Consider the following 23,808-nt stretch of genomic DNA (forward strand, 5'->3'; position numbering starts at 1 on the left):
CACATCAGCAATAATTGACAGGCTTTTAAAAATTACTAGACTGTAAAAACCATCAAGATTGGTTTATAGCCGGAATTGCTATCCTACCTAGGAACTGTGGAGGCCATTAAAAATGCAAGGTCTATGAGAATAGTACATAATAGATTCAGGAGATCTGGAGTGAAATCCCACCTTCTTAGAGCCTCAGTGTTCCCAACTGTCAAGACAATATCTCGGGGGCTTCCCGCTATTAATTTTCTTTGGCCATGTGACTTCCTTTCCTGGAGGACCTGATGATTTCATTTCTATTCGGAGCCTGTGCTTTTCCCTGTTGAGGATGAAGAGTCTGAACAGCAGCCATGGATCAGGAAATTTCTCTCCTGTATACCAGGGTCAAACAGCCCTATGGGCCCCAGAACGAGGAAATGTGAGTTTTGTGGACTTCTACTCTCCAGGAGAAAGGGCCAGGCCATAAGGATACTTTGGGAATAATGTATTTTATTATAATGTCAACAAAAGAACATCCGGCCTATAGAAATGTATTATGAGTTTGAGTCAAATTCCAAGGACATGCCCGGAAGCAAAATCTCAACTGACTGATAAAATACTGTGGAGAATGGCAGTTCTACAGTTCCTTTCATGCACTTAGAATCAAAGGAGAAAACGTACATGAAATCCACTGGTGGTAGATTAAGGAGGTGGGAGAAAGCAAAATGGGGGAATCCCTAGGACTGGATAAAAAGCAAAATGGAGAAAGACATCTTTTACATTGATGGTACAGGAGAGTTAGTAAATTAACATTACAGCACATAGAGATGGTATGCGGGGAACAAGATAACAGTGAGGGGCTCTGTGGTCTGGTGCTCTGGTGCCAGGAGTTGTGCCTTCAGGGGGTCTAGAAAAGAGAATTACTCTGGCGTCTCAGAGGTATGTTATCCTAGATGCATCAGAACAACGGACAGGGCTCACTTAAGGTAAAGACTGACTTTTGCTAAGGAAGCTATAGGCCAGGGACGCCACCATGGCCTGCTCAGTTAGGAATTTATGATCGGGCCATCCTGTGTGGTCGCTTTGGGTCACGGAGCTTGTCAGTGCTGCCATGTGGCCTCCCTGAGCTTGTCAGGTTTATTTTATAGGCCCCCTTTTCGTTCACAGTAATATTACTTAAATGTGCACCAATTATGCGTGAGGATGCGGGTAGTGAAAGGGCAAAGCCAAGGAACTGTATGCCACTCGTCTCTCTCTCTCTCTGTGGCTCATGCCCAGGGGCAGCTCCATTTTGCCTGAGCACTATAACCCTTGCCCTCCAGCTGCTGACCTCCCAGACTAATTCATGTTAATCCTCTGTGTCTTTAGGCAAGGTATGTTCCCTTTTTGTGCCTCAGTGTCCTCATCAAAAAAAGGAGTGGGTTGATGGGGGACTAAAACATCTCAGGAGGGGTCAGCTGAATTCGGTAAGGTCAGAGGAGAAAGGCCTATGTGTCTCATCCCTATTGAAAGTGAGGGAAAGGAGATCTTTCTCTTTCAGTAGAAGCTCCCTATAGTGTAAACTCTTCACAGTTTTTTTTTTCCTTTTTGTAATGCAAGTGCCTGATTTAAGCTTTGATTACCAAGGCATCCACTTCAAAGAGGGCTATCTTGAATAAACACTTTACCAGTCACTAAAGAGCCAGGCTGCCTCCCCTGATTGAGGTTCCTTTGTTTTAGAGATCTAGGTTGATTGCAATAACTAACCATTTGCGCTTGTTTTTTTTTTTTTTTTTCTCTTCCTGAGCTTTAAATTCCTGCTCTTGTATTCTGAATTCACCAACAGTGTGAGCCCAGGAAACCTTAAGACCCCACCCTCGATCCTAATAAAAGCAGAACTCCAAACAATGGGTGTATGCAAGGTGTCTATGCAAGACCTCGCTGTGTGGCCTAGCTGTGCTGTGTAATTTCCGGGTCCTGTAAGAAATATGCCTTAATTTTTTCAAAGTGCCCTGATGGTTAATGCTGAAGAAAAGAATAAAAGAATCACATGGGTAGGTCCTACCACAACACTGGTATTCGTAGGTTGAGACCGGCACAAAACACTCTCAAAGGCCAGGACCGCCACCTCCCACCTCCCGGGGACACGCACAGGAGGTGGTAAGGGCTGTTTTCATTCCATCCTCCAAAGTGCCATGCTGCTTCCAGAAGGGATCCCGATGGCTTCAGGGTCTCTTCTTACTGTTAAACCTTCCCGGAGCCCAAGGTGTCCCGCAGGTGGGGTGAGGCCCAGCCCTGGCTTCCTAGTCGCGCACCAAGGCATACTCCTTGGGCGCCCAGAGCACACGCGGGTGTCGGATCTCGGCTCTCGGGCCGATTTCCGGGCTCCAGCAAAACTCGGGCGACAGTACCTTGGCGGGCTTGTACAACCAGAAGTACTTGTTGAGATGGCTCTCATCGTGCCAGCGCGCTTCGAGGCCGCGCGTGCGGTCCCGCTGCTGGCCCTGCGTGCAGTGTGCCGTCAGCTCGCGCAGCGCCTCCACGCTGCCCCCGAACAGGGCCGCGTGGTAGTAGAAGTCGCCTTCGCCCGGCGCCAGCGCGGCAGCCGAGCGCGCGTCCCGCTCGTAGGGCAGCAGCCGTTGCGGCCAGTGGTAGTGCCAGGCGTGCAGCTGCGCCACTGACTCGGCCAGGGCCTCCGGCCCGAAGGCGCTGCTGAAGTGCTGGTCCACATCCATGCAAAACACGAAGCGCGCCTCACGGCCCAGCCGGCCGCCCAGCGCCGCGTGCAACGTGCGCATGCGCTCCATCGACACGTCCTGCCAGCGTCGCTCGCGCAGCACGCGCTCCACGCGCAGGTGGCGGTTCGGGCCTAGCAGCAGGCGGGGCACGGCGGCTGGGCGCTCGGTGAACACGTAGTAGACCACGCGCTGGCCCACCATGAAGTGCTGCTCTGCTGTCTCCAGGAAGCGCGCCAGGTACTTCTCGAGGTATCTGCCGGGCGGGGCGGGGCTCCAAGTCAGCTTGGACGCGCCGCCCTGCGTGTTCATGACCGCCGTCCCTCTCCCCATTGCCCCTTCTCTCCCCTCCACCTCCCGACTCGGGCTTCCTGCTCCTCCAGCCCACCTAATCCTCCGCCTCAGTGCCTGGAGCTCTTGAACTGTCCAACCCCTGATTAAAGATGATTGCAAATTGTTTGCCACTCCTGCCCTCGGCCCTGTATTCCCTCTCTTGATCAAGGGCTCTCCTGATTCCTTTGACCTATGGAGTACTAAGTGAGTGATGCTGTGCTGGCCTTTTGGAAGGCTGCCAGGGTTAGCCTTTGTCTTTAGAGCTCTGAGCCTTAGCTTAATAAGCAGAATTTAGATGCTGCAGCAATGTAAAGAAACCCAGACTAGCTTCGCAGAGAGGCCGTGTAGAGAGAGGTGCCCACCACCAGTCTTTAGCAGTCGGCTATCCCAGTGGAGACCCAGACGCTGGGGAGCATTGAGTAGCCCTTCCTGTGGAGCCCTGTTGGAGTTACTGACCCTCAAAATCATGAGCTGTGATGATAATACATTGTGGTTTGAAGTCACTGAGTTGTGGTAAATCCTTATATAGACAACCGGAATGTTTGTAATGCTGGAAACTTCGTATTAACAGATTTCGGGATCTCAGGGTTCTGAAATAATGGCAATAGTGCCTAATATCCTTGAATGTTTATGATGTGGCAGTGTTCTAGGTCAATGTACATTGTCACATTTATACCTCACCATATATTCTTATCTCTTTTTCACATGAGGAAACAGCCAGAAAGAGCTTTAGTAACTGATGTAAGCGTACATACACACAATTGGTAAGTGGTTGAGACATGATCTGAACCCAGCTTAGCATTGAAGATTGAACCTTTACTTGCACTTGCTGTATTCCTGGTGGATCTGTAATTGAAATCGGAGACCTTAGAAGCCTCAGCAGCCCAGTGTTAGACTCATAGAACCTCAGAATTCAGGACCTTTGGATCCTGGAATTTCTGGACTTGGAGATTCTGACCCGTAGGGCTGGTAAAGGAATACCATACTTGGCATCTGAAATGGAACTGGGGGTACCAAGGCTCTGGGAGAAGCCAGCATTTCTGCCCACCTGGCCCATGGCTCACCTCAGCCCTTGGTCCTTTTTGCCCCTTTACCCCACAGGGATGCTCCTGGCTTCTCTCCCTTCTAGAATGTGAAGGACAGAGTTGGAGGAGCTCTGTGGTATCTGATGACAGAATTCCTTCTCCACACTTTTGGATATCTCTTCGTGGATGCAAAATTCTCACTACCTTCTCGAAGCAGTTTGTTCCATTATTAGAAACTCTTTCTTTAATTGCCCTGAACTCTACCTCTGTGTCCCTTAGCATTGTAGAATCTGGTTGCCACTCTCAGCCAGGAGTCCCCTTTGCATCTGGAAAGTGGACTCCCAGCTTGGACCACCCCGCCCCCCCGCCATCCATAATGGGTAGGTCAGTGCCCCATGAATTTCTTTTTCACCTGCCAATCCAGCCCCTCAATTCCTTGATTGGCCTTCTTCAGTGATCCTGTTCTCCAACCTGCTCAGTCATCTGCTCCCAGGGCCACTCACTTAGCTTGATCATCACAGTCTGTCTGACTCTGTAAGCCCCCCCCGCCCCGTGTCCTTCCAGCCACTTCCTGTGAATACCTCCCACCCCTGGCAGTCCTACCCCACTGAGTGCTCTGGTCTGCTGACCTACCCCACCCACCACCGCGTCCTCGTCATCCCTGTTGTCTCTTCACTTGCGTCTCTGCCCAGCTCAGACACCCTCAGCTCTCCAGCTCCTCTCCCTCTCTCAGTCTTGCCTAGCAAGCCTCTCCCTGGTCCCCTTACTGTGTGTCTGCACCAGAACTGCTCATCTCCAGTGGGCACTGACTGCAGCTGGGCCATTCCTCTGTTTGTCCAATTGCTCTCCCCTTGTCTCACCACCCTCACCCGAATGACTCCATCGTTTTCTTACCACAAACCCAGTGCCTCCAGATGGATCCCCTCCTTGCCCTCACGCGGGTTCTTTGTAGAACACGGTTCTGAGCCCCTATCTGCCTTTGTCGGGTGGGCTTTACACTGTTGGTGTCCAGGGAGGAGGGGAAGGGAAAGAATGGTCCTGCCCTTGCTCTGGGACACGGGTGCTATCTTTGCCTTCCGCTTCACCTTGGGATCCTTTGGCACAGGAAATAGGGTGCCCCGCCACCCACATCACATGCACATTCTTCCAGCTCCCTGCCTGGACAGCACTGCTCCCCTCCCCAGGCCTTACCTGCCTACAGCAAAGACAGTCAGCCCAATCGTGAGGTTCTGCTGTATGGCCTCTTGCTGAGCCACATCTGGATCGAAAGTGCCATCCCAAAGAATGGGGGCCCCCCAGGAGGTACAGGTTAGGACATCGGGCCGGGCCCTGTCCAGGGCAGGGATGGGGAGATAAGTGCATTTATCCACCCACTTGGCGCATACTCACTGCCCCATCCCACGCTGGGCCCTAGGGACCCCCAGATGGGTCAGACCCCATCCCTAGCCCAAAACCAACAGAGAATTGGAAGATGCATGACTGGCTGGGCTGCTGGGCAGAGCATCAGGCTCTGCCAGGGTGGGGCATGTGAGGAGGGCAGGGATGCTGGAGTGCATACTGTAGGGGATACAGGCAATCTCAGTGGGAGGGATGGTAGCTCCTTACCAGAGATTCAGGAGACCCGTGAAGTTGTCTCTCAGGGACATTTTGGCCATAGGGCAGGTGCCCATGGGGATGAAGATTTCCAGATGCCTGTGAGGTGAGGGCAGCAGTGAGGGACATGGCAGCCTGCCTAGAACCCCCTAATCCTCACAAGGAGGGAGAGCCTACGAGGATGCTTGTGCGGGCTGAGATAGCCACTACCCTCCATCCCTCGGGGAGGCACTTGGAAAGATTCACTTTAACCCTGCCCCTGCGGGTCTCACCTTGAGTGCTGGGGGCAAGGGGGTGTACCTGACTCCAGGGAGCCCATACAGGAGCAGCCCTAAGAGGCCAGCTGCAAGCAGGATCAGCCACAAAAAGACTCTCTTTAAGGTCCTGTGGGATGGGGAGGGGCATCAGCAACACACACTTATATTTATATCCATGCAGATATCTATATACACATATTAGAAATTATGCAATTTAATGTTTCATTTTTTTTTTAAATATAAATATATTCTCTTACGATGTAGACACTCAAAGATACAAGAGTATGTGCAGTGCAAGGTCTTTCCTGTTCCCAGACACCGGTTTCTCTGTATGGAGGAAGCCAGTGTTACCAGTTTCTTGTCTGTCCTTCTAGAGAGTCTATGCACATACAGGCAATGTGGTAACTATGGTGGCAAATTTTCTCTCTCCCATTTTCCCCTACCCTATACATGGTAGCACAGTAGATATGCCATTCTTCACCTTGCATTTTCAACTGACCATTATGTCTTTGAGGTTATTCAATTTCAGTACTTAAAGGGCTTCCTTACCCTTTTTTCTAGCTGCCTAATATGCCATTGATTGGTGATAGAATAATTTACCTAACCAGGCATGTTCTGATGAGCATTAAAATATATATCCTTTGCTGTGGGGCATGGCCTTGGGCAGGTTTGGGGGATAGTAACATTAGGTGAGGGGTGCTTAGCCTGGGAAGGGGGCAGAACTGACCTTGGATGGGAGAAAGTCTGGGAGGGGAGGCAGGGAAGTTTGTGGCTTATGGTTGGAAGGTGAGAGCTATCTGGGACTTAGAGATGAGTTGCTGGGCTGCACGGAAGGTGGCTGTGGTCAGGGACCACTTATCTGTGGTGGCTCCAGTCACCTTGGGAGCTTCCAGCAGGGGTCAGCAGCCCCATTCCTGGCTCAGAGGAAGTAGACTTCAGGGGGATTTGTCCATGGTTAGTTGTTCTCCAGGAAGGGCCTTCAAAGTTGAGAATCTTAATAAGCTCTTCCTGGGGGGCAGGGTCTCATCCAGATCTCCCCATTCCTTCTGTGTGGTCCTGTCTCTAGAGAGGCTGGATCCATGTGGTGAGGAGCATGGACACTGGCACCAGACCCCTGGGTTCGAATCCCAGCTCTACCACTTAGTAGCTGTTCAAGCTTGGGCAAGGATTTGGATGTCTGCATTTCAGTCTCTTCATCTATAAAATGTAGATAATAAGAATATCTACATCAGAGGGCTATCATGGTTATTTACCACATGCTAAATGATTAGAACAAGGCCTCACACATAGTAATAGCTCAGTCAACTTTAGCTATTATTATTGTTCCTCAACAGACCCTCATGATCCCCTAGACAACTTCCCAACTCCACTACCCTACAAATCCTTCCAAAATCTGGCTCCCCTGGTCCATTTCAGGAAGCCTGCCTGATCAGAGCTTCCTGTCCCTGCCTTTTCTGCTCCCCTGAGTCACATTTGTCAGCAGATGTATGTATCTAGTGAACAGCTCACAGGGATCTTGCAGTTGTGTGTGTGTGCACATATCCACCTGTGGATAATCTCAATGCATAGCACCTCCTTCTGTTCAGTTGGCCAAGACAGCAACTTAGGTGCATCCTGACCCCAGCCTCTGCCTTGCTCACTGTCTGCCATCGGTCCCCAGGTTGGGTTGAATTGGCCTCTTTGATCTCCCCTCTCTGCTCCTCCTGTTCCCCTGGCCCCCACAGTGACTCTGCCTGCTCATTCCTCACCAAAACCATTCCAGCAGCAACCTCCCTGCTTCCAGTCATTCCCTGTACAGCCCCCAAAAGCATCTCATAAAACGCCAACCTGCCTTACCAGTTTCCACAGCACATGACCAGATAACTCCTCAGAGAACAAATGCATTTAGTAGTCAAACATATGGAAAAATCCCGCCTCACTAGTTATCAAAGACATACAAATTAGAACAAGGAGGTATATTTTGCCTATAAAATGAACACATTTTAAAAAGAAAGAAAACTAGCCACGCTGCAATAATACAGTGAGATAGGCACTCTTCCACTGCTGGTGGGAGCATAGAATGCCACAGCTTTTTTTGAAAGCTACTTAGCTATGGAAATTGAAGTTTTCAGTCTTTATCCCCTTTAATCCAATAACCTTAACTTCTGAGAATATGTTCAAAGGAGATAATCTTCAGTATGGAAAATGTTTATGCGTCCAGATGTTCACTGATTTCTGTTCATCCATGTATTCAACCTATATTTATGGGGCTCAGACTCAGACTCAAACACTGTGCTAGGTCAAGGATTCAGAGGGGAATGGGACACAGACCTGTCTTTAGGGTGTGGAATCAGGAAGATGTGGGTGGCCATGAGGAGAGGGAATGGGTCAGACAACAAACAACAAACAGATGAATAGAACATGGCACAGTGAAGGCTGTGATTACTGTAAGTACAAGATGCTATGAGGGCAAATCAGAGAGTGGTACCTGAGACTTGACAGGTGAGGAGGAAATCAGGGAAGCTTCCAGGAAGAGGTGACCTCTAAGCTAGGACCTGAAGAATTTAGACGTTATCCAAGCAAAGAAGGCAGTGGAGGGATAAGTCCATGAAAGGAAAACAACAATGTGCAAAAGTGACCAATGTCTTATGCTATCGCATCTTCCATCAGATTTCCCTCCTATCAACCACCTCCAAGGTCCGAATCATTCCTCAATAGCCAACTTCCTCCTTGTGTTGCTTTCCTCAGCCTTCCCCTCCAACATCTAGCTCTCCCACGAGCTCCCTCTGTGCAAACCTTTACTCTAGCACTTGCCAAACTAGACTGTAACTGTTTGCCCCACTGGGCTATGAGTTTCCTGTTTAATTAGACTTCGTATTCTCAGAGCCAAATCTGAGAGTCTGCCTCATAATTGGTGGTATTAGTCATTATTTGTTCAGTAAATGAATAAAGCAATCAGTGGGTTTTTCGTCTTCATTCTCTTTCCTAAACTGACTGCTATTCCTTTGCTTAAAACTCCATTTTCTTCAGGGCCAAATCTATGCTCTTTATGAAAATCTCAGATATTTCCTGAGGGAGACATTCTTCTGAGAGTTTTATGTGCCTGTCTCACAGAAGTCTGACCACAATCCCTTGAAGGAGATGTTGTGATTATCTTTACCTTATAAATGAGGAAACTGTGGCTCGGAAAGGTTAGATCACTGGTATAGTTCCACACAGCTGAGGTTTGAACTTAGATCTGACTCCTAACCCAAAGCCTGGCATTTGAGGCTCCTTACGACTTGGTCCCAGCTCAAGCCTGTGGCTCATCTCCCAAGGTTCCCCTGGTCCTGTTGTTATTTCCAAGGCACTTGGAAATGTTCCCTGCCAGTCAGTGTCTCTCCTGCAAAAAGCTGTTGTCTCTCTTCACGCTCCAGCTCCACCTGAGCTCCAGGAGGGTTGGCTGCACCAGGGCCCCTCCAGCTCCCGGAAGCAGGACCACCAAGACGATATACTACGGTGCTGCAGGTCAGGAAGAAGCTGGAGCGGGCGTCTCTCTGCCCGCTCACTGCTGTCCTAGCCAGCTCCCTCCCAGATAGGGCAAGCAAATGCTTTGCTTTGGCACTGTTTCTCAGCCAGGGGAGCCAGGCGGAGCTGGCCCCAAATGGCCCAGGTGAGCTCAATCTCTCAGGTCCGGGAGGGTGCTGAGACCCAGGCCTTTGGTAGGCACCTGCCAGTTCCTGACGCCCTTCCCCTGCCCCAGCCTGGGAGCCCTTAGTCCACAGAGGCCCCTGCCTGTCCATATTCCTTGCTCAGGTGTTTTCAAAAAGAGCCCCTCCACCCCACCTCCACCTGTAGGAGGTGGTCCCTCAAACCCGTGCCCTGTTCCCTGTACCCTCCTTGCTTTCAAGAAGGGGTTAACGATCAGTCATTAATTCTCAAGTGGGACCAAGTCGTAAGGAGCCTCAAATGCCAGGCTCTGGGTTAGGAGTCAGATCTAATTCTGGTCCGGGACAGTGAGACCCACGGGAATAGAGAGCTCTGTTACAATGGGGAGTGCAGCTGCTAGGCAGGCCTTCATTTTCTCACTCACCAGGGAGCTCAGAGTTAAGGGAAACTGAGGAGTTACCCAGCTCTTCACAGGCCGCAAGATCTCCCAGATCTCCCCTGCCCAACCAACCCGCCCCTTGGGCCGTCTCTTCCCCTTTGGTGATATTCCCTCCCAGAATCACGTTCCCCCAGGACCTCTGTGGCTCAGCTTGGTACTTAGTCGGCTAGTCCTGGTGCCTCCTGGACTGTTCTGGGTTGCTCTCAGGTCAGCTGTCCCACCCCATCTTCCCCCACACAGCGGCAGTATCTCCACTCACCTGAGTCCCTCTTTGAGAACCATGCTGAGAAGCTGGTGGGACAGCCTTCCAAGAACCCTCTCAGCTCAAAGCCAGGTTAGAAATGACCTATCCGTTGTGACTGGGACAAAGCAGTTCCAGGCCATCTGGAACCACACCCACAGAGGCCAGCAGGGTAGAAATGCATTGGGAGAGACTTGTTTGAGGAAGCTGGCCCCAGGATGGGGTGGGGACTGGGAACCTCCTTGGGGCCAATCACCTGGAACAGAGCGGATCTGAGTGAGGCCAGGTCTGATTGACTAGAGGCACTGAGCCTTTTTGTACTGACTCCTCTTCCCTCCCCAGTGCTCCTTGTGCCCCTCTCCACTGTCATGGTCTGGTCTGGGAAAGGCCCGCCTCAGGTCAGGGTACTCAGGGGGACCCCTGTTCTGTGTGGAGCTTCAGACAGACCTCAACAGCGCTGGACGCCTGATTGTGGTCTTGGACAACTTACCTTGCGGAATCCTTTACCTCCTCAGCAGATTGGGAGCTCAGTCGCCCAGGACAGTGTAAGAGCCACACAAGGTAGAGGAAACAGAGATGTTTTGGAAAGTTTACATTGGGCAGGGTTTTTAAAAAGGCAAGTTTTGATCCATCAGAGGGCCATGAAATCAGTTTTATGGATCTTGACCAAGGTTTAAAAAGTATGAACAGGAAGATAATTGAAAAGAAAATATCAGAATATATTATACATAAGAGCAGGTATTGTTTTGTGGAATTTTTGTTTGAGTTATATATTTTTAAGTATGTAAGTGAAGGTTGGGAACACTTTTTAAAGTGAGTCATGATCAAAAAAGATTTATAACATAGTTAAAAGACTTTATTTGATGTTAGTCCATTGAATATTTTTAAAGGGAAATTAGGTATATTCAATAGCATATAAACCAGGCAAAATTAAATCACTTATTCTGATAGAGAAAAAGCACATTTGATAGTAAAGGAGAATTAAAATTTAAAAAATTCTGTGTAAAGAGTAAACACGAACGGGTATATATATCTAATGACGCACCCTTCAAGCACGATAGTGGGTCCTTTCACTTAGTAAAGAAATGGTGCCAATATTTACCTGTCATTCACTCAAATTCACTGACCTCTTTTAGTAGTTTGGTTCCTTCCTTCTCCACTGACATAAAAGCAAACTCAGGTGGGGCTTGGCTTTCATTGTCTTTCATAAAGAGAAAATAGGGGTCCAGAGTGGAGAGACTTGTCCATACCTGGCCAGGCCAGGTATGTGCATCTGCTCAGACGGCCCGGAGCAGGAAGGGAAGTGCATGGGGCTCCCCTAGGTGCCCTCTCTACTGGGCACCCGCCTCAAGGTTCTGTATGCCCTTCTACTTCCCCTCAGCTCAGGGTCCTGCGCTGGGCCCCCAGTCCTGTAGCCATTCCAGACTTCCCAGTTATGGCTCTACCCTCTAGGTGATCAACTACAGGTAAACTCTGGAGATACTTAAGGCTCAGTGCCAGACTGCAGCAATTAAGCAAGTATCACAATAAAGTGAATCGCAATGTTTTTGGTTTCCCAGTGCATAGTTGTTTATACTATACCATAGCATATTGTGTGCAATAGCATTATCTCTAAAATAATATACATACCTTAATTTACAAATACTTTATTGCTAAAAATGCTAACTCTTATCTGAGCCTTCAGTGAGTCACAATCTTTTTCACTGGTGGAGTGTTGATGGCTGCTGACTGACCAGGATGGTGGTTGCTGAAGGTCAGGGGAGCTGTGCTGTGGCAATTTCATAAAATAAGACAATGAAGTCCGCCACATTGACTGACGCTTCCCTTCATGATTTCTCTAGAGCATGTGAAGCTGTTTGATGGAACTTTATCCATAGAACTCACAAAATTGGAAATCTCAAATTCTCTCAAAGCCTGATGCTGCTTTATCAACTCAGATTATGTAATATTCTAAATCCTTTGTTATTTCAACAATGTTCACAGCATCTTCATTTACCAGAAGCAGACAGACATGAAGTGAGCAAATGCTGTTGGAAAAATGCTTGCTTGAGGCAAGATTGCCACAAACCTTTAGTTTGTAAAAAATGCGGTATGTGAACTGCAATAAAGGGCAAAAACTTGTGATAACGTTTTAACAGGCTTTCCAGAGAGGCTTTATCAAGATATGGGTATTGACAGTTTTTTCTTGCTTTATCTTCCAGAGCCTTTAGAGACTCTGATTCCACAGGTTGGGGCCTGGGTCTCAAATCCACATTTTAAACAAGTGGAAACACTGCCTTAAGGAAAAACCCAGAGCAGGGGGAGGGGCAGGCGGCCGAGATGCAGGAAGATTTTAAGCTCTATGCACGCAGGGCACAGGGGTGTCTTGTTCATTATCAAGGCGTTTCCAGTACAAGGCCTGGTTCAGAGGCATGTGGTCAGCACGAGCCACTGCTGGCCGCACATACCTCATCCCACTGGTTTGTGCTCCCACCTTCATGCTCATGCCTTTGTGTGAGCCACCTGGGCCTGGAATGCCCTGTCTCTATGTGAGGCTTAGGTGTCAGCTTGGGGACAGTGACTTTTCTAATAATTTGCTATTGCAGCATCTAAAAAAATGCTCAGAAAGTGCAGAGTGAACCAAAGCTATGATAAGGGCTATCCAGGACCCCCAGCAGCGACAACCAAGATTGTCTGCTGAGCAATGGGAGAGTCTGGGTTCTGCCTCAGGTGTTCCAGATATTCCTGGCCCAATTGTGTCATGTCTCCCCAGGAGGTAAGGGACCTCAGAGCCGAAGGGGTCCTGGACCCTCCCACTCCAAGGGACACCTGTGTGAAGAACAGTGGTGGAATCTGCTCCTCCTGTGAGAACCAGGACTAAGGGTGCCCTCAAATGACCTGGACCCAGCAAAAGCAGAGGATATACAGTCCAGTTAAGGTGGTCATCTCTTCCCCAACCCAGGAATCCACGCCTCTCCTTATGGGTGAAAAGTAGCCATTTAGGACTGATACCTGCAGAGACAGGCATCCCCAGGAAAGAAAGGCACAGAAGTAACAGATTTTACAGATTTATTTTTAAAAAACAAAAAGGTTAAAAAAGTCCTTCATTTCCAACCCTGCCTGGGGGTGTGGGTGGGGAATAGAACAAGCTGAGAAAGGTGCCTACCTTCTTCCCGGGGAGAGGCCCACTCTTCCCCTGGGAGCCTGCAAAGGACAGGGCAAGTCAGAGGCAGGCCCTCGCCCTTCCTGCCCTGCCTCCTATGCAGTAGCTCAAGTTGCTGCTAGCAAGTTCGAGATGCAAAGTGTGAGAGTGGGAGGCCAAAGGCTGCCTTCTTCACGTCATGGTCACTCAGCTCTTCTCTTCCCTCAGACGTTCTCTGAGCCCCCACCACTGGGGCTCCCAGGGTGGGCAGGCAGGACAGGATGCTCAGCCTGGCCCAGCACACCCACTGTGTTGTGGCGCGGCCCACCGGCAGCTTCCTTAATGCTGTTCGTGACACAGCAGGGCAGTCAGGGGGACTTCACAGTGTGGGGAAGGGGCTTCAGAGACATTGTGACAAGTCTGGAGAGGAACATCTCCTAATCTTCGTCGCTTTCTGATCTTGCCACTCTGCATTGGGGCGGCCCTTTTTTTTCTATTCCCCATCCTGAGGCTGAGTGGAGTCCAGGACAAAGCACTAAGTGGCTGCTACAAAACACCTGGAAATGCCAGAGGGTGGCTCTTGGCCTATCTGTCAGTCCAGGCTCCCACACAGTCATACAGTCACACACACAGCGTTAAGGCGTCTGTGCCAGCAGGCATGGCCAAACTGGGCCCAGCTTCTCTCTCTCCACCTGCGGAAGGTTAACGGGGGGAAATACCTGGCTGCTTCAGAAAAAAGCTGAAGGGGGAGAAGCTGGCAGCAGGAGAATTAGCCAGGCCTGGAGAGGAAAGTGGGAGGAAGGCAGGCAAGGGCTTTCAAGGCCTCAATTCGGGCCTGGCGGCTGCCCTTAAGAATAACCCAACTCAGGTTGGGGAGCCCTGACCATATATATACCCCCTGGAAAATGGGGGACAGAGAGAGGGGAAGAGAGAGGGGCTAGAGTATTGGGACTTTGGAGGAAGCCAGTGCTATCAATATTTACAAGCATAAAGCCCCATCTTCTGTGCCACCTACCTCTCTGCCCCTCCCACAGAAAGAAAGGCCCCTGAGAGCCATGGAGGAGGTGCCAAGACCTCATCACCAGCCACGCCCCATGGGGAGAGCCCCTGCCCTCTGACTGGCCCCATGTCTGGGCCCCTCAGGAATGTCTGTCTGGCTCTGCTCATCGGGGAGGAGGCGTCCTGGGCCAGAATCCTGGCTGCCCTGGCCAGCCCTAGGAGTCCTTGAGCATGCTGATGCGGGCATAGATCTTCAGGGCGGGCCCCAGCTTGATGTTCATAGCACTCATCAGATGGTCCTCTTTGAGCAGCAGCAGAGCTTGCCCGTCGATTTCCTGGGCACGGAATTCCTCTGCTATCTCCTGGCAGCCTGAGGGAGACACCACGGAAGACAGCATCAATCAGAGCTACCGGTATTCACTCTTGGCACTCACTGCACTTTAAACACATCATCTCATTTAATCCGCACAAACATACCTTGAGGAAGATGCTGCCGTTCTTATTTTACACCTTGAGAGAAGCTAAGTGACTTGTCCAAGGTAGCCAGATTCCAGGACAGCCCTCCTTATTCATGAATGTACTTGTTGAGACCCTCTCCCCTCAATGAACTGGGGATGAATAAGGTATTGCAGTAGTGACAGCATGTCATTTCTGAGCCTATATCATAAAGGGCACAGCAGCCTCTACCTTGCTCATCTGGATATTTTGGAGTAAGCCAGCTACTATGTTGTGAGAACACTCAAGCAGCTCTCTGGAGAGGCCAACGTGGAGAGGAACTATGGCCTCCCGCCACGACCAGCCCCCAACGCCATGTGAATGAGGCACCTTAGAAGTGAATTCTCCAGCTTCTAACCTTCAGACAGCTGCAGCTCTGGCTGACATCTTCACTGAGACCTCGTAAGAGACCCCAAGCCAGAAATGTCCAGCTAAGCTGCTCCACGTTCCTGACCCACTAAACCCTTGAAATGAGAATTACTGTTTTAAGCCACTAAATTTTGAGGTACCTTGTTTCATAACAAAATAACTATTGTAGATTCTGGTGCCTGGAAGAGGAGTGCTACCATAACAAGCCCTAAAAATGTGGGCATAGCCTTGGAAGTGACTGGAAGGACTGAGGAGAGTGTTAGTGAATGCTGAAGGTGCTTTGAGAACTGAGCAGAAGTCTGATGGCCTTTGAGAAACTCATGGAGAGCTTGAAAGGAAAGTGAGGCAACTGTTATTTGAAACTTGAAGAAACAGACCCTTGTTATGAAATAGAAAACTCAGCAACTTGTTTCCTGGCGGTAACATGTTTGGTTTAATGTACCTCATGAACTGAGTGATCTAGCTAAGGAGATTTTTAGGCAGAATGTTGAAGGTGTTGCCTAGCTTCTTACTGCTGCTTTCAGCAAAATGAGGCGAGAAATAAGATAAAGAAAAACCGTTAAACATAAAAAAGCCAGGATTTGCTTGTTTTAAAAATCTCTAGCCCCTCTAGATTGCAAATGATGTTAAAATTAAGAAATGGTTTCTAAATAAAGATCAAATCCAGGGTATGGTTAAGAAAACATGGTCTACAGATAAAACTGAAGGTGTGACTTAAATCTTTTGTTAAGACTTCAGAAAGATCTAAGGTGCTGCCTCAGAGAACTGTCCAATCAAAAGGCTAAGGATTTTATGGGCATGCTTCAAGTTCCTCTCCATTCAACAGCAGGGCTTCTATGACGATAAAGGACACTGTCTCTTAGCTTCGGAAGAAGCCCAATGTAAAGAAAGGCTTATCTTGAAGACATTTTTGAGTATGCTTTTTGTCTAATGAAGTGAGCCCCCACCAAGATACATGGGAAGCCCACAAAGACTTTAAGAGAATAATAATGGCAGAAACACTGCTTGCTTGGACTGCAAGGGTCAGAGGTCATACAATGTAAAAAGCAGCTGGAAGGCTGAGAAAACTATTCCACTGAAAATGCACACCAGCTTTCATGGAAGAGGACTGAGTGAAACCTCTTGGTTCAGAAGGTGGAACAAAGAGTGAGACAGTCACTCCCAGGCTTTGAGTCCCAATCGAGAAAATGCCAACATGTGTCCTGCTAGATTCCAGAACTGGTATCCTCCCTGTTTTTTCCCTTTTTGAATGGGTATGTCTATAGCGATTATCCTAAACCTATCCCACCGTATCTTGGATTTGTGGAGGGAAATGGATAACCTGTCTCTAGTTCTCAGGTCTGCAAAAGAAGATGAATCGTATTTGAGGACCTGGACCCCAGGAGCCTCATTCATGCCTGGACCTCAGTTAGGCGATGCGATCCAGGACTTCAAACTACTGCTGTAATGGGGTGAGACTCAAAAGGGATTTGGTAGGGGACCTCTGCATTCAGAGGTGGATTATACAACTGGCCTCCAAACAGCTCCCAATAATCTTTGTTTCCCTTTCATGTGCTTGTGAATCTCCTTACACAATGAACAGGGTTGACTTGTGTGACCAATAAAAAACTGTGGAAGTGACAGTATTGTATGCAATTTCTGAGCCTAGGTCCCAAAGGGCAGTGGTTTTGACCTTGCTCTCCTGGAACATCACCTGTGGCAAAAACTGACTGCCATGTCATGAGTCTGAGTGACCAGAAGAGGCCCATGTGAAGAACTGGGGCCTCCTGCCAATAGTCCTACCCTACTTGAGAATCGTGAGGCCCCCTGGAAGAGGATCCATCTTATAGCCCCAGTCAAGCCTTAGATGACCCTGCCCTGGCTGACATATTAATGGGAACCTCATAAGAGATCCTGCAGCACAAGTGCCCAGCCGAGCCACTCTGGAAGTCTTATAGCTACTCACAGTAACTGTGTGATAACAAATGTTGGGATGCAGTGAAGACTAACACCACAGAGTTAATCAGCAGAGCCGGGATTTGAGCCCAGTTCTATCTAGAAGTCTGTGTTCTTAACCACCATACCCAACTCCAGTCTCTCAGTAACAGGCTTGTGGTTGCCATCAATACCTGACCTGGTCAGTGGCTGGGTGAGACTGGCAGAAAAAATAGTAGAGAAGCTTTGGAGTCCCATTGAAAGCATCCATGAGTTAAAGGTTCACTTCTAGATTCTAGACTTCAAAACCACCTGTACCCCACCGCACAGGGGTATGTGGAGTTCCCAGCTACATCATGTACTTTTGGATCTTCATGCCCTGCTCAAGCTGCTACCTGATGCAATCTTTCCATCTGGCAAGGGCCTACTTGTTCATTGTTATTCAGTTACAATTTCATTTTGATGTTCTCCTTAGATTTCCTACACTCCCACTTGCCTCCCCTCCCGATTGGCTGCAGGAGACACAGGGTTAATTACATTATCATCTCTGCATTTCACATGAACCACTTACCATACCAGTCAATATACTCAGTTATAGCTATCAATATTATTTACAGTTTGCTAGAATGTAAGCTCTTACAGGCAGAAACCTCATCTTATTCATCTCTGCACTCCAGTTCCTCAACCTAAGTCATTAACTGCCTAATCTTTCCTGGTGGTGGGAGGTCTCTCATCTCCTTTTATTCCAAGCAGGCATGGAACTTCCGAGGGCCTTACCTGGCAGAGAGCGGATGAATTCATAGACATCTTCTACGTTCCATTTGGTGGGTTCGCTTGGCAGGAAGTGGTGTCCCATGCCCACCAGGTCGCGCATGTGCATGTCGGGGAGCTCCAGGTCCCGCTGGCCTTGCCGCCGGCGGGAGGTAGATGAGCTAGCTGAGATGGGTGACAGGGGTTCCTCATAGCTTGAGTTATCTGAGCAACGGCTGGAGTCTTCCTGGCTGTGTGTTAACTGCAAGGCGGCAGTAACTGAAAGGGGTACAGTGCCTGTTGGCTGGGAGCAGAGAGAAAGTTTTCTTCAGGGTAAGGGAATAAACCAGCTCTAGCAGAGTGACAGGCAAAGACAGGTATATTTTCCCTTTTCTGTCTTTGAATTCCAAGATCAAAAGCATTTTATATGTTGTCCCCTCTCTGATCCTAAGCAGAGTTAGTCCCTCCCAGGACTGGAGCATGTACCACACACTTCAGTGCATTTATCTGACTGTAAGTCTGTTGTTCCTTCTAGATGTGGGGTTTTAAATCAGGATTCTATGGGTTTCAAGGGGTGGTCGATGAGCCATCAGAAATAGCATATGAAATTTCCCGCGTATGTACATTTTGGACGTAGCTCTCATCAGGTTCTTAAAGAGGTTTACAACCCAAACGGTAACAATGAGAAGCAAAATACACATAAGGTTCCGAAGCAGCACACTGGGCTGTGAGTTCCTTTAGGGCCACTTAGAGCCGTAGTACCTAACAGAGTTCCTGGCATACAGCTGGTGCTAAAAACAAATAATGAATGAACACCCATGTTCCTGGTAGAGATCATCAAGAACTCAGTGTTCTAATGTTCAAGAAGGCAACACAGTGGGAGGGTAGGGTTGTAGGCTGCCTTCTCACCTAGCCCTCTATGTAAGAGGAGGTAACCAAAATAGCCAGGCAGGGGAGACCCATGTCCATGAGACCCATCCAGAAGTCATGGATGGAGACACACTGCAAGGGCAGAGGTGATGGTGGGATGAGGTCACTGAAAAGGGAAGTTACTTCGTAAGTGTCCATGGGTCTAAATGGTGAGACATGGGGAAGGCTTGATCTCACAGATTATGAGAAACAGGAACATGAGAGAGCATGCTGACATCAGCAGCAGAAAAAGAATGTGGGTGTCCCAGGCTGTGGTAAAGAGGAGAGCGGATGGGGACTCTCACCTGCTTCTTGGTATCCTTGGTAAGTGGTGGCAGACTGGTTTTGCTGGCCCGGCGGCGGTTGTGGGTTGTGGCTCCGGCCTTCTGCAGCTTGCTCCGGTCCGAGTGGAAAAGCCCCACACGTTTGGTGCAACCCACATTGTACCTGCCAGAGTCAGGGGAACAAGGGAAGTCAGAGCGGTCATAGGGTGTATGGGCCCTGGGCAGAATAAGAGTAGCCAAGATACTGGGCAAAATCTGAGTCTGTCTATTGGTTCTAATCCTAAATCCCTCACATGACACAACAATCTGGAACATGGTGAGAACCCACCGCAGATGAATTCTACTACACCTATTACCTGTGTTGAGAAACTACTGTCCATTGTCCTGGGACAGGGTAGCTTGGCAAAGCTCCTCAAAGGTGCCCCATTACCTCCAGCACAACTTGAGGGGATGAGGGCCGAGACAGCCTTATTCTAGTTGGCCAACAGAGGACCTATGGCTGGGGACCCAAAGATTTCTTTTCTTTTGGGGGCTCAGGGCTTCAAGGTCAGCCACCTCTTCCATCTTGGTACCAAGACCACACAGGGCTTCAGAGTCAGATGGGTCTAAATCCCAAGTTCTACGGAGTCAGGCACGATGACTCATCCTTTGTGCCTCAGTTCCCGCATGTGTATAAAGGGGACAATAGCAACAGCTGCCTCAGAGTTGTTTTGAAACTTACATGACATAATGCCTATCAACTGACCAGCACCGTGCCTCACACATGGCAGGCTCTCAATAAATAACGCTGGTTTGGACTATGATCATCAGTCGTCTACACTGTGTGAAGCTCATAACTAGTACAGCGCTCTGGGCAAAGCTCCCGGTGGAGGGCTTACCCTAAGGAGACAGTGGGTGCCAAGGGCAGGAAAAGAGGATGGGTGTCAGTAGGACCCAGAGGCTCAGCTAAGCTAAAGCACTGCTTCTTTTCCTTGATTCCACACTGCTCTGCTTGGGGGAATTCTTTGGTCAATCAGCGATATGATGCTGTTTCCAAGATGGTCAAGGAAATAGGAAGTTAGATAAACTACACCTACAGCCTCTTGGGGAGGACTATTACTGAAGGGAGGTGGGACACAGGAGCAGGATACAAAGGCGCAATCCTGAGGAAAGGGAAGGCCCTGGGCACAGCAGTGGGGCTGAGACCACTCACCTTTTTGCACAAGCCATGGAACAGAAGCGCTTGGAACGCTTGAACTTGTAGGCAAAGTCCACCCGGCCACAGAGCTCACACTTGAGTTTGAGAGGGGTACCCTCCTCTTTGGATTCTGAAAAATATAGAAATTGGTAGGTGTGGAGAATGGGCACTTCCCACAGCACTGTCGGCAGACCCACCATGGGGCCTCCCTACTTTCTTCTGCCTCCTCGTGTTCCCAAGGCTGTGGCACGGGGCAGCAGTCTCACTTGGAAAATGCAGACCTCCTTTATCACTGTTTTTGGAAGGGATGTTTCCCCTCTAGAAAGCACCCGGAAGTGTCTGTCTGGTAATACGTCTGAGACGCTGACAGTTTTTTCTTTTAAGTGATATGAGCCTAGGCAAACACAGGTGGGGAAGAATCAGCACCCTCCTTATGATCCTGGAAGAGCAGGAGGCTTGGCAGGAATGCGCTGAATGCTGTCACACCCGATCCAGAATTCTCCTACCCTCCCTTGATTCGTCTAGCTGGCTACTGACCTGGATAATTGAACCCAAGAATTTTATAATCTATGCAGCGCCCCCCTTCCCCAACCCTCCAGTCAGTCAGTGGCTCATGTGGCAAATGCAGTCCTCCCTTGGTTGCCGCTGGGCCCCAGAGCTGGCCCCAGTCCTGAGAGCAGGCTCCTGAGGCAGTGAAGGAAGGGCACAACCTGTCTGGTGCCACTCCTGCAGCCCTACGACTTGCCAGTCACTCACACAAGAAAAGCAACTTTTGGAATCCTGTGGTTGGCTAGAGTGGGGCTGGAGGAGAGGCAGGGGACAAAGTTCCCCAAAGGCTGGGACTTCTCCTGTCCTAGGGATAGGGGCTGAGAAGGTACTGGGGGAAACGAACGTTTGGCAGTTCCCTGGCTCGGAGTTCCTCCATGGATACCGAAAAAGGAAGTGTATATGGCCTATCTTTCCAGCCTTGCCTACTTCCTGTTTGGCCAAAGCAGAAGGCCTTAGCATTCAGGGTCTGAGACGCCTACCTTGCAGATAGGTCTCCTCCATCTCGGAGTCAGTGGTGGTGGTATGATCCTGCTGTGGAAGTTTCTCAGGCAAAAACCCCTGTGCATACTTCTTCTTGAGATTTCCTACCAGCAGGGACGAACGTCCCACCTAGAGGACAAGGTGACACGGAGGCCATGAGGATTAGGTGGGAGATGCTTCTTTGCTATCCAGCCTCATCAAAATTACATGTATAAAAGCATCGAGGTGCAGATGCCAGCCCCTATGTCATCACCCAAGTATGCCCTGCTCAAGGCCCATTTTGCTGTTTAATAAGGCAAGATGCCAATGGACACTAAACTGAAGGGATGGCTTCAATCCAGGACCAATGAATGGCTTAGGAGGTTAAGAAAATATCTACTCTTCCAAATGTCTAAGGGGCAGAGATGGAGGCAGAGATCAGGTTTCCCACACTGCCAGAACAGGTGCCAGGACCCAGTGCTTACACGTCACCAGGCAGGAATACAGCCAAGGCTTGTGTGAGTGTATGTATGAGACAGAGAAACTTAGCAACCACTTTTTGATTTCTTATTGTTTTCTACCTTACTACTGCCCTACCCAAGGTAAAGGTACAGGCAGCACTAGAGAATAGGAAAAAAACACAGACTCTGGGCTACAGAGCAAATGCCCTCTGTGGTTGCCAGGATCTCAGACTGGCTAAATCACTCTTTTGATCCTCCCTTTGTTGCCCTTGTTCAGGAAGCCTGGTGGCCAGATCTCTAGAGCAATGCTGGGCGTGCCACTGAATCTACATCTACCTTGTGAGATCATTTGGCTTCCGATGTTTCTCCAAAAGGCCAAGGGGAGGACATAGTCTAATGGAGAGAAGGGATATGACAGGGCTAGAGCTACTTATAGCTAAGGCACTCTAGATGGATTTCTTTGCCACAGGCCTTGAACAATCTCCAGAAAAGACAAGAACCTATGCCTTTTAGCATTTTAGAAGGGCAGGATACCCATCTCAGTTAATCAAATTTAGAGTCTTCTGCTGACTACTCAATCCATGTGTGGATCCAAAGAAAGAGCAAAAGGCAGATGGCATCCTATGAAGATAATGTCTCCGACAGCCAGATAATTTCATCACAAGAGGGGCTAGTGTGCACCTGGTTTGGGGCTCCTCCCACCTACAGAACAGGACCACCTCTCCTCACTGGTCTGCACTGACCAGAATTGGCTCTGGCTGCTTTGTTCTAATAAGCCATCTTCTTGATTCTTTTTTTATTTCCTTTAGGTCATATTCTTCAATTAGAGACACTCAATTGTACCCTTTCTGAAATGCCCCATTTTTTCATTCACAACCCTTTCAAGACTCTGTCCCCAGGAAAGAAGTTTCAGGCTAGAACCCTGTTCTTTTCATTTCAGATATATCTTAAGAATCCTCTTCTACACAGGTTCCTTTTATTCTCTACCTGGCAAAGGTTTTGGCATTCAAAATTGAGTGGGGTCTCATTTCCCAAAGTCCCCCATCTGGCACCAGACACTCCAAGGGTGAGTTCCCTTCTAACGAAGGGGTTGACACATCACCAGGCAGGACACAGCTGAGTCTGTGTGTGGACACTTCTAACCATGGGATCTTGCCAATTATTACTAGTCACTGAACCCTCCTGCAACTCAAGATACTCAACTCTAGAAAGAAAATGGCTCTCACATTCCTTTGGGGGAAAATTAGCAAGGAAAAAACAACTTTTTCACATTTTTGGAAATTTTACATGGAAACGTAAAAATATTCTAATACACATCCAAAACATACTTAAAAAAAAAAAAAAAGAAAAGAAAGAAAAAAGACGGGAAAAGAAGTAGTCCGTACCGGGAAAGGCTCCGCCCCCTCCTGGATCACAAACCCTTCGATAACATGCGTCAGGATTTGGGGTTTCACAATGGCCTGTGGTGGTTTATTCTCACCATTCTGGGGGGCAGTGCCGGTGATGCTGGAGGCAGAATTTCCGTTCCCTGAGGTCATGCCGGGGCTGCTGAGGTCGGTCAGTGCATGAACAATGCCCTGCCCTGTCTCTGTACAGGGAAAGTAGGGAAACACAAGCAGGAGAGGTCAGAACCAGGTCCAGGCCAGAAGAGCATGGACTCAACATGGGCCTGGCATTTCCCATGAAGCCAAGACGATGCAAACCAAGCAGTCCCCTCTCTCAACGACCTATTTAACAGTGATGCAGTGGCAATGGACACACGACCAGGTGTGACTATAATAAGTCGTGCAACAATGCAGCTAATCAGTTAGCAGTGTTTCTTAATTTCCCAACTGTGCTAAGAACAGTTCGACCAGGTTAAACAGACAAGAATTCTGCCTCTGAGGAGTGAAGACTTGATCAATATTGACATGGACAAATAAGGTAACATTCAGTTCAAGGGAGAAAATGTATTCAAAGTGATGTCTAAAACTAGAACAAAAAGCTGAACTCGATAGAGGGCTTGGGGTATAACGAGGTTTGGGGGAGAGAGGTTATTAAATAAACCTTCTATTATAAGGTTTCTTGGAAAAGGGTTAAATTTTAAGTGTCTTGTGAAATGTCAAAATACAGAACCCCAAGAAAT

The 23,808-nt window shown here is 48.9% G+C and overlaps 2 protein-coding genes across 5 annotated transcripts in view; both read right to left on the minus strand.

Moving 5' to 3' along the window:
• Positions 1 to 470: 470 nt before the first annotated feature.
• On the minus strand, positions 471 to 13,102 carry A3GALT2 (alpha 1,3-galactosyltransferase 2). The gene is made up of 5 exons (XM_016150532.2): positions 10,215 to 13,102; positions 5,933 to 6,016; positions 5,645 to 5,731; positions 5,231 to 5,368; positions 471 to 2,937 (listed from the first exon to the last, which is right to left on the minus strand). Exons 1-5 carry the CDS (start codon positions 10,235 to 10,237, stop codon positions 2,250 to 2,252), a joined length of 1,020 nt encoding a protein of 339 aa, XP_016006018.1. The 5' UTR covers positions 10,238 to 13,102; the 3' UTR covers positions 471 to 2,249.
• A 125-nt stretch (positions 13,103 to 13,227) lies between these two features.
• PHC2 (polyhomeotic homolog 2) overlaps positions 13,228 to 23,808 on the minus strand; it is a 93,020-nt gene continuing 82,439 nt past the window's right edge. For 3 of the 4 annotated variants that reach the window (XM_016150531.2, XM_036237560.1, XM_036237916.1), the window contains 6 exons: positions 23,069 to 23,271; positions 21,243 to 21,372; positions 20,230 to 20,344; positions 19,059 to 19,200; positions 17,872 to 18,148; positions 13,228 to 14,686 (listed from right to left, as the gene is read on the minus strand). In XM_016150531.2, coding sequence (XP_016006017.2) covers positions 14,532 to 14,686; positions 17,872 to 18,148; positions 19,059 to 19,200; positions 20,230 to 20,344; positions 21,243 to 21,372; positions 23,069 to 23,271 — 1,022 coding nt within the window. In that variant the 3' untranslated portion in view covers positions 13,228 to 14,531. The remainder of the gene's footprint in view (positions 14,687 to 17,871; positions 18,149 to 19,058; positions 19,201 to 20,229; positions 20,345 to 21,242; positions 21,373 to 23,068; positions 23,272 to 23,808) is intronic. The other variant, XM_036238063.1, reaches the window with a different exon arrangement.

The sequence above is a fragment of the Rousettus aegyptiacus genome, unplaced genomic scaffold, assembly GCF_014176215.1.
Source record: "Rousettus aegyptiacus isolate mRouAeg1 unplaced genomic scaffold, mRouAeg1.p scaffold_m13_p_1, whole genome shotgun sequence".
Lineage (NCBI taxonomy): Eukaryota > Metazoa > Chordata > Mammalia > Chiroptera > Pteropodidae > Rousettus > Rousettus aegyptiacus.

Bases quoted from the DNA above. Each gene is read 5' to 3' on its own strand.
- A3GALT2 (XM_016150532.2), bottom strand. From the start codon at position 10,237: ATGGTTCTCAAAGAGGGACTCAG. The intron at 6,017-10,214 runs GTGAGTGGAGAT...CCCATCCCACAG, and splicing joins GTTCTCAAAGAGGGACTCAG to GACCTTAAAGAGAGTCTTTT. The intron at 5,732-5,932 runs GTACACCCCCTT...CTCACCTCACAG, and splicing joins TATGGGCTCCCTGGAGTCAG to GCATCTGGAAATCTTCATCC.